Genomic DNA, 10,292 nt, shown 5'->3' with positions numbered 1-10,292 from the left:
GAACTATGTGGAGAACATAGAGACAGCTGATGTACAAAAATAAAGAGAAATCCTCATTTTAATGAAGAGAAGATGGTGAAGAGTTTATTTGTGTTAGTCTTTTTTTTTTTAAAGACATTAAGTCTAATAATAAACTATAATGCAGACCTATTAAACCTGTCTAGGTGAGATGTGATTTAGCTGCTGGTGGATGCAGATCACTGAGGTCCAGAAAATATTAATATTGGTTTCTGATCATTTCTGCTGTGTCTCATACAAACACCAGACTTTAAACAGGAGTGTAACATAAGTGTAAAGTTCAGACTAATTCCTGATGTCTAAAGAGACAGAGGGAGAAGAGGAGCATGAATAAAAACGTTTCATCTCTTTCACTGTTTTTAATCAGGTCAATAATATGGACACAAATAACATCCTGGAAGGTTAAACATGATTTTTCTGCTCAGGTGGATTTTAGCTCATTGTCCATTTTAACAGGAGAGGTGAAACAGCGATAAAAAGACGATGTGCGCTATGACCAAAAAGCCACATAAACATTAGACAGTGAACAGGCTGCATCATTATCTGTGCGCTGTAATATTGCTCAGTCATTATTTCATGTGAACTTTATCAGAGGTGCATTATTGTGCTTCTGAGTGGCCCTAAAATAACAACATGAAACAAGACGGACAGACTGCTGCAGCGTGTGGATGCATCGTTATGCTGGTGGTCTCTGTGTAAATATTAAACCATGATACTGACTGCAGTAACAGTTCAGCTTCACTCTGTATATTTTACCACGTGGTTCAGGCGTACAGACCCGCTGTTGACCGTCACTCGTTATCAGGGAATCAGCAGCTCTGCGTCAAACATTCAACGTGGACTAATGAAGCGCCGCCCTAGACTCAACCCTCCGTGGTCAGTCTGTGGGCTGGCAGCAGGTCGGCTAAGAGAAAACACGGAAGTGCAGGTTGTAGTCTAACAGACGTCCGAGCCACTCCACCCGTGGAGGTACATGAGAGGGGATTTCTCCTCACTGTTTATAGTAAAGGCAGTGACACACTGATCATTGTGCATGTACATTTACTATCGATGCACCGCTGGTTGAAAATCGGTAAATTATGCCTTTAACGTCTGTTTGTTCCTGAAGTCAAAGTGAAAGTTAGTCAGAGTGTTGGCAGAGCTGCAGGAGAGGAGACGTCTCTCTGTTTCTCTCTGAAGACTAATTCAACTGAAGACAAACACTGGTGAGTACACTGACTAACAAACACAACAACACTAACTATTCAGACTAAATGTTGTTTGAAGTCCAGCACTAAACACAAGTCAAAGCTGAAGAAGAGAGACTGAACTCAGACTAGTTCTTATCAGACTGAATACACAGCTAGGATCATCTTTAGCTACTTTACACTCTTACAGCTCTTTCCTCCAACTTAGAAACTAGTTTGAACGTGACAAATCTCACTGATTGACTTTGTTTGGTAGAAAGCAGAGGCTTTATTTAGTCACCATGAAGAGAACAAACCAAATAGAGCAGTTTTACTACAGGCTAACATCCCAGTATAAATAGTTTCTCAGTGGGGTGAGTAGGGAGTGGAGAGTAGGGGAGACCGGGGTTGGCTGTTCCACTTTTTCACTCTGCTGTGTTTTACTCATGATCAATACATCTGACAGTGATCAATGCTAAATTAGAGAGAAGTATAGGGTCTAACAGTGAAATGTGTCTCCATCTTAAACTTGTAAATGATATAAACATAAAGTTATTATCTGTCAAAGACACTCTGGTTTGTCCCTATAGTTATCAATGGGATTGTTAAGGTTAAAAATAAATGTGTATCGTTGAAGACATCACAACACGGCAAGGAACTCTATATGGGGAACAGGAAGTGGTTTCTGCATGGAGAAGCACTCACAAAATGCCAGCATTTTTGTACTGTTCATGGCTCTGACAACATTTCAGCATAGGTGGAGGGGGGTTTAGCTGCTTTTGAGTGTTGAGAGTATTGACGCATTCATGCAAAATTTCTGAAACCCTCATGGAGAATCAGTGGTAGACATGGATTAAAAGCCTACATCTAATATCTGGAGAGATGGGGTCAGACAGTGCTCACATATGGTCCAAGTCCACTAAGTGGTGTGGTTCTGATCAGTACAGTTTGTCAGAGTTTGGCTCAGTAAACCCTGATCTTACTCATGTTTCCACCATTGATGTCTGTCTAGCCTCACTCATGATGGGAAAGTAGTCTCTTTTTTAGAGACCTGGATCATTTGGCTCAGTTTAGTGATAAGAACTGTTCTTTTTGCCCCAAATGTCTCTTTATTTTGGTACCAGTTTGGCTTTTAATTTTGTTTTAAGTAATAACAAGAAAACGTCTAGAAAGGACACTGGCACTCAACCAGGGTCAGTGTCTGTGGTTCATATACAAGAGTCAGCTCATAGAACAGGCTTCACTAATATGTGGCTTTCCCCACAAATTTTGCTTGCGTCATAGTATATCACAGTTTTAATTAAATGCATGTTAGTAAAAAATAAGGGTGAAAAGCTGTTAAAGTGGCACAGCTTCCCTCTTATTTCAGTACAAGACTCCTCAAGACTGTTGTCTCCCTTTATCTGGCTAAACATGTAGTCACAGGACTGCAGGACTGACTCATTTGTGATATTGATCACCTCCATGCCAGTCTATCTTGGCATGGTAGGTCCCACAACTCTAGTTACTGTGTCTTCAGGAATGCTAAGTGCTAACTGAACATCAGAGAGACCAGTGCAGGTCCTGTGGACCCAGAAACAGAATTGGTATCCTTGGGCTAACCTGGGTACATAATCCACTCACCTGCCATTGTAGACTTGGAAAACAGATCTGTCATACCAAGTTGATTTAGTTATCCATCCATGGGTCAGTAGTTAATGTCTAAAATATAAATTGTGTTTTTTTTGTATGAGACTTACGAGAGCTGGTTTACCTTGTGGTTTGGCCTTATGCAGCAGGTCAGGCCTGAATCCAGCCTCTGTCTCTGTCAGCTTTAGGTCTGCAAAAGTTAATCACCATGGAGAACTCCTTGCTGTATTATTTTCTGTATCAGTGGTGGAACCAGTGTGTGGATCCTGCTGAGATCAACATCATACAGGTGAATATTACTAACTCTTAAAGGGAAATGACCCTTCCACAATATGACGGGGAACCCAGTGAACTTTACAATCCCAATTTCCCCTTATAGTTCCACCAGGCCAAAGCACGGCTGACTTTAAGAGTTTAGGGGGATTTTTGGCTGATACCATGGGATTACCATTGACAGATGGTTAGCTAACGGAGCAGTGGCCTTCCAGCTGTCTGTATGTGAGGCTGACAGTCAAGAGATGCTACAGTCCACTTCTTAGAGAAGAGGGGGCCGGTAGAAAGTTCAGGTTGACTTCTTTTGGTTGGGATGTTCATCCCAGATCTCGGGACATTTTCCCAGAACAATGAACAACGAACAAAAATGTTCGTCCCAGCACTCAGCAATTACGGAGGAATTCATCATGAATTCATTGGAGACACTTTCCCTGAACAAGGTCAGCTGGGTCCAACAGCATCTGCAACTGTCTCTGTTCATTCTGACATCAGGGCTTCTGATTGTGGAGTTTAGAGAAAGACTGGAAACTTGACCCCACATGGCTGGGAACACATTTATGAAACTCCTGCTTCATATCATAGTCAGCCTGGTTTTATCCACAAATATAGAACAAAATCTACAAAACCTAAACAACAGTATCGATATTCCAAATAGCCAAGTGTGTATGATTGAACAATTAAAATTTAGAGATATTTTTAAGTTTTTGAATTTCCCCTTTTTGTCCTCAGGTTGTAGAGATGTCTGCTGCCAGCTGTCTGCTGACTAAAGATCAGTTCCTGTGCTCCATCTGTCTGGATGTCTTCACTGATCCTGTCACCTTATCTTGTGGAGACAACTTCTGTCAAAACTGCATCACTAAACACTGGGATAGTAATGTCCCACATCGATGTCCCAACTGTAAAGAGATGTTCTCCACCAGACCACAGCTGAAGATCAACACCTTCATCAAGGAGATGTCTGCTCAGTTCAGACAGTCAGCTCAGCAGAAATCCAGCAGCAGCAGCTCAGAGAGACAAGTTTCCAAACCAGGAGAAGTTCCCTGTGACGTCTGCACTGGAACCAAAGTGAAGGCCCTGAAGTCCTGCCTGGTGTGTCTGGCTTCTTACTGTGAGACTCACCTTGAGCCTCATCTGATCAAGTCAGGTCTGAAGAGACATCAGCTGATGGACCCTGTGGAGAACCTGGAAGACAGGATGTGTGAGAAGCACGACAAACTGCTGGAGCTGTTCTGTAAGAACGACCAGAGGTGTATCTGCGTGCTGTGCTCAGTTACAGACCACAAGACTCATGATGTTGTTCCTCTGAGAGAAGAATTTGAAGGAAAGAAGAACGACATCAGGCAGATGATCCAAACAAGACGAGTGAAGATTGAAGAGCTCAAACACTCAGTGGAGCTCAGTGATGAGAACGCAGACAGAGAGATAGCCGAAGGTGTTGGAGTCTTCAGCGCCTGAAAGAATCTGTAGAGACGCCAGGCTGAGCTCATCAACAGCATCAAAGAGAAGCAGAGAGAGACGGAGAAACAGGCTGAAGGCTTCATCAGAGAGCTGGAACATTGAAATCTCTGAGCTGGAGAAGAGACGTGCTGAGGTGGAGCTCTCACGCTCTGAAGACCACCTCCAACTCCTCCAGAACTCCACTGCTCTGAACGCTGCTCCACCCACCAAGGACTGGACTGAAGTCAGAGTCCATCCACCTTCATATGGGGGAGAGAGCTGTGAAGCAGCTGGAGGAGACCATCAGTGAACAGATAAAGAAGCTGATTGAGACCAAGCTGAAGAGAGTCCAGCAGTATGAGGTGGATGTGACACTAGATCCTGATACAGCGAATCCCTGGCTGATCCTGTCTGATGATGGGAAACAAGTTTATGATAGTGATGTGAAGAAAGATCTCCCAGAAAATCCAGAGAGATTTGAGGAGTGTGTAAACGTCTTATCAAAGCAGAATTTCTTTTCAGGCAGATTTTACTACGAGGTTCAGGTTAAAGAGAAGACTGACTGGGTTTTAGGAGTGGCAAGAGAGTCGATCAAAAGGAAGGGAAAAATCAGACTGACACCTCAGAACGGTTTCTGGACGATACGTTTGAGGAATGAAAATGAGTACAAAGCTTGTGCTAGCCCAACAGTCCGTCTCTCTCTACAGTCTGGTCCTGAGAAGGTGGGGGTGTTTGTGGATTATGAGGAGGGTCTGGTCTCCTTTTATGACGTAGATGATGAAATTCTGATCTACTCCTTTACTGGCTGCTCCTTCACTGAGAAAATCTACCCATTCTTTGGTACTGGTTTAAATGATGATGGTAAAAACTCTGCTCCTCTGATCATCTCTCCTGTTGGTCACACTGAGTAGAAATTAAAATTGATTTTCTGAACAATGATTTAGAGTCACTCCATATCCAAATGTACATTTTTAAGCATGAAAAACAATACAATTTTGGGTCTTTATAATCAAGTCAATAAAAGTTTTTTCTACATTACATTAAATAAATTTTTAACAATACATGATGCCTCTGAACCAAGTCTACCCAGTTTTCCTGCATTCATCAATATAATCCATTCTGATAACTGTTTTAGTGCCTTTCTGTCTGTTAAATCCTCCAAAAACCATGTACTCAGAAACAAACAGCACGAACATGAACATATATCTGAAATGTCTGTCTGCTGAATGTCAAACATTTTGATTCTTTGATGGATGTAAATATGTCAAGTGTTTCATACTGGCACCAATAACTGAAGATCAGTCTGTAAATGAGACAACCTGACTGCTATGTTTGACATTTGAAATAAAGGAGATAATCAACTTTTTGCTGTCTAATGACCATGATTTGAAATCTTGACTTTCATCTTTTTACAAATATCATTTGTCTTTAACATTGGATGTCTTTTTCTTAAAGCTGCAAAAACAGATCTTTCATGCTGCTGTCCAATAACATGGTTTTAAAGATATTGTTGTCCAGTTTTCCTTTCCAAAACATCTAAAAATTTACAGATTTAAATCAGGGAAATCCAGGGCCCAGAGCTGAGCTGTGGAGGTTGATCTCGACAACTTGTTAGTGATCTGTGAGGCAGGCAGAGAAATGTTGGAGCTGCTCTGCCAGTGAGGAGTCTGCCTGAGCAGTCACAGGAGGTTTGGCCTTATAGACGGTGATCTGCTGCTGAAACACGACACAGGAATCAGATTAGGGATGTGTGTAAAAATGATCAGTTTGAACATTAAATATCTCGTCTTCGTGCTGAATTCAGTTAAATTTAGGTTGAAAAAGATTTCCATATCACTGTAATCTGTTTTTATCCACATTTTATACAGCGTCCCAACTTTTCTGTCCTTTGGATTTGTGCAACACATCTTAAATTTGGTCTTTGCTGATAGAAACAACAGCATTTTTAACATTTAAAGAACCATCAAAAACATTATATTCCTGATAATTTCACATGTAGTTATTCAATTGATAAAAACACTAAAGGATGAATTCAGCTGCTAGTGTTATGTAGAATGAATTTTGTTTTTATTTTAATAGAATTGGTCATTTTGGCACTTGGTGTTATGTGTATAACTGGGACGGTAAGATAAGAAGGGCGGTCCTCAGAGAAGGTGGATGTTTTTGATCAGGAAGTCAAAGTGAAAGTTAGTCAGAGTGTTGGCAGAGCTGCAGGAGAGGAGACGTCTCTCTGTTTCTCTCTGAAGACTAATTCAACTGAAGACAAACACTGGTGAGTACACTGACTAACACACAATAACACTCTATTTTAATAAATCAGACAGAGAAATATTGTTCCTGTCAAAGAAGTTCCTTTTTTACTTTCAACATGAACGCAGGCGTTCATCCTGACAGGAAGTAAAGTATCCTAAACTCCAAAAGAAAATACTACAAAGTAAAAGCATGACAAAGAAATGTTTGTGGAGAAAATCTTTGATCCTAATATTTAACTTTAACTGTACAGACACCAACACAGAGAAAGCAACTAAACATGAGTGTAAATGCTGTCACATGAATGAGGGATCATTGGACATCAGTGAGTCATTTTGTACATGCACTCCTACATATTTCTTTATCTATAACAGTGTTGAATCAGTGTATTTGACAGGATAAGATCTTTGAATCCATCTCTGTGCTCTAAGGCCATATTTCCCAGCCTGGAGGGGTGGGGGTCTTTCTGCTCTGAGGTTGCTCAAATTTTGGAAAAGTCTTTTGGTGTTTGTGGCTGTTTTGTTTGGCTTTAAATGATGAAAACATTTCAAATTGATTCATATTTTTGACAACAATACGTCACTCTTTTCTAATGGGTCGTGGGGGGCCACAGCTCTTCTCAAATATGTGAAGGGGGGCTTAATGGAAACAAGGGTAGGAACCACTTCTCTAAGTCCTGGTTTCAGACTCCACTGGTGTATCAGTGCAGCACTCATTGAAATAACCAACCTAACAATAAACATCAAACACATCTCTGACTTCATTTAATTCAACAATCAATACACAGGGAAGGATTGATTCAAATTTTCAATAAGGAGTGAAGACTTGTATTTGAACAAAAGAACATTTCTACTTCTCAAACAAGCAGTTTAACATAAGATTGATCATTAATTTTTATCAATATTCCTCAGGTTGTAGAGATGTCTGCTGCCAGCTGTCTGCTGACTGAAGATCAGTTCCTGTGCTCCATCTGTCTGGATGTCTTCACTGATCCTGTCACCTTACCATGTGGACACAACTTCTGTCAAAACTGCATCACTGAACACTGGGATAGTAATGTCTCCTGTCAGTGTCCCAACTGTAAAGAGATGTTCTCCACCAGACCACAGCTGAAGATCAACACCTTCATCAAGGAGATGTCTGCTCAGTTCAGACAGTCAGCTCAGCAGAAATCCAGCAGCAGCAGCTCAGAGAGACAAGTTTCCAAACCAGGAGAAGTTCCCTGTGACGTCTGCACTGGAACCAAAGTGAAGGCCCTGAAGTCCTGCCTGGTGTGTCTGACTTCTTACTGTGAGACTCACCTGGAGCCTCATCTGACCAAGTCAGGTCTGCAGAAACATCCCCTGATAGACCCTGTGGAGAACCTGGAAGACAGGATGTGTGAGAAGCACGACAAACTGCTGGAGCTGTTCTGTAAGAACGACCAGAGGTGTATCTGCGTGCTGTGCTCAGTTACAGACCACAAGACTCATGATGTTGTTCCTCTGAGAGAAGAATTTGAAGGAAAGAAGAACGACATCAGGCAGATGATCCAAACAAGACGAGTGAAGATTGAAGAGCTCAAACACTCAGTGGAGCTCAGTGATGAGAACGCAGACAGAGAGATAGCAGAAGGTGTTGGAGTCTTCAGCGCTCTGAAAGAATCTGTAGAGAGACGCCAGGCTGAGCTCATCAACAGCATCAAAGAGAAGCAGAGAGAGACGGAGAAACAGGCTGAAGGCTTCATCAGAGAGCTGGAACAGGAAATCTCTGAGCTGGAGAAGAGACGTGCTGAGGTGGAGCAGCTCTCACGCTCTGAAGACCACCTCCAACTCCTCCAGAACTCCACGTCTCTGAACGCTGCTCCACCCACCAAGGACTGGACTGAAGTCAGAGTCCATCCACCTTCATATGAGGGGACTGTGGTGAGAGCTGTGAAGCAGCTGGAGGAGACCATCAGTGAACAGATAAAGAAGCTGATTGAGACCAAGCTGAAGAGAGTCCAGCAGTATGAGGTGGATGTGACACTAGATCCTGATACAGCGAATCCCTGGCTGATCCTGTCTGATGATGGGAAACAAGTTTATGATAGTGATGTGAAGAAAGATCTCCCAGAAAATCCAGAGAGATTTGAGGAGTGTGTAAACGTCTTATCAAAGCAGAATTTCTTTTCAGGCAGATTTTACTACGAGGTTCAGGTTAAAGAGAAGACTGACTGGGTTTTAGGAGTGGCAAGAGAGTCGATCAAAAGGAAGGGAAAAATCAGACTGACACCTCAGAACGGTTTCTGGACGATACGTTTGAGGAATGAAAATGAGTACAAAGCTTGTGCTAGCCCAACAGTCCGTCTCTCTCTACAGTCTGGTCCTGAGAAGGTGGGGGTGTTTGTGGATTATGAGGAGGGTCTGGTCTCCTTTTATGACGTAGATGATGAAATTCTGATCTACTCCTTTACTGGCTGCTCCTTCACTGAGAAAATCTACCCATTCTTTGGTACTGGTTTAAATGATGATGGTAAAAACTCTGCTCCTCTGATCATCTCTCCTGTTGGTCACACTGAGTAGAAATTAAAATTGATTTTCTGAACAATGATTTAGAGTCACTCCATATCCAAATGTACATTTTTAAGCATGAAAAACAATACAATTTTGGGTCTTTATAATCAAGTCAATAAAAGTTTTTTCTACATTACATTAAATAAATTTTTAACAATACATGATGCCTCTGAACCAAGTCTACCCAGTTTTCCTGCATTCATCAATATAATCCATTCTGATAACTGTTTTAGTGCCTTTCTGTCTGTTAAATCCTCCAAAAACCATGTACTCAGAAACAAACAGCATGAACACATATCTGAAATGTCTGTCTGCTGAATGTCAAACATTTTGATTCTTTGATGGATGTAAATATGTCAAGTGTTTCATACTGGCACCAATAACTGAAGATCAGTCTGTAAATGAGACAACCTGACTGCTATGTTTGACATTTGAAATAAAGGAGATAATCAACTTTTTGCTGTCTAATGACCATGATTTGAAATCTTGACTTTCATCTTTTTACAAATATCATTTGTCTTTAACATTGGATGTCTTTTTCTTAAAGCTGCAAAAACAGATCTTTCATGCTGCTGTCCAATAACATGGTTTTAAAGATATTGTTGTCCAGTTTTCCTTTCCAAAACATCTAAAAATTTACAGATTTAAATCAGGGAAATCCAGGGCCCAGAGCTGAGCTGTGGAGGTTGATCTCGACAACTTGTTAGTGATCTGTGAGGCAGGCAGAGAAATGTTGGAGCTGCTCTGCCAGTGAGGAGTCTGCCTGAGCAGTCACAGGAGGTTTGGCCTTATAGACGGTGATCTGCTGCTGAAACACGACACAGGAATCAGATTAGGGATGTGTGTAAAAATGATCAGTTTGAACATTAAATATCTCGTCTTCGTGCTGAATTCAGTTAAATTTAGGTTGAAAAAGATTTCCATATCACTGTAATCTGTTTTTATCCACATTTTATACAGCGTCCCAACTTTTCTGTCCTTTGGA

General features: G+C 41.4%; 1 protein-coding gene and 1 pseudogene across 1 annotated transcript; both read left to right on the top strand.

The window, feature by feature from the left end:
- Positions 1-911: 911 nt before the first annotated feature.
- LOC121514796 lies at positions 912-5,885 on the top strand (annotated as a pseudogene).
- Positions 5,886-6,709: 824 nt separating this feature from the next.
- LOC121514794 (E3 ubiquitin-protein ligase TRIM21-like) lies at positions 6,710-9,761 on the top strand. Its single transcript, XM_041795126.1, has 2 exons — positions 6,710-6,795; positions 7,685-9,761. The coding sequence occupies exon 2, from the start codon at positions 7,694-7,696 to the stop codon at positions 9,314-9,316; it is 1,623 nt and encodes a 540-aa protein (XP_041651060.1). The 5' UTR covers positions 6,710-6,795; positions 7,685-7,693; the 3' UTR covers positions 9,317-9,761.
- Positions 9,762-10,292: the final 531 nt, after the last annotated feature.

This window comes from Cheilinus undulatus, linkage group 9, assembly GCF_018320785.1.
Source record: "Cheilinus undulatus linkage group 9, ASM1832078v1, whole genome shotgun sequence".
NCBI lineage: Eukaryota > Metazoa > Chordata > Actinopteri > Labriformes > Labridae > Cheilinus > Cheilinus undulatus.
This window is presented reverse-complemented; position numbering and strand designations above follow the sequence as displayed.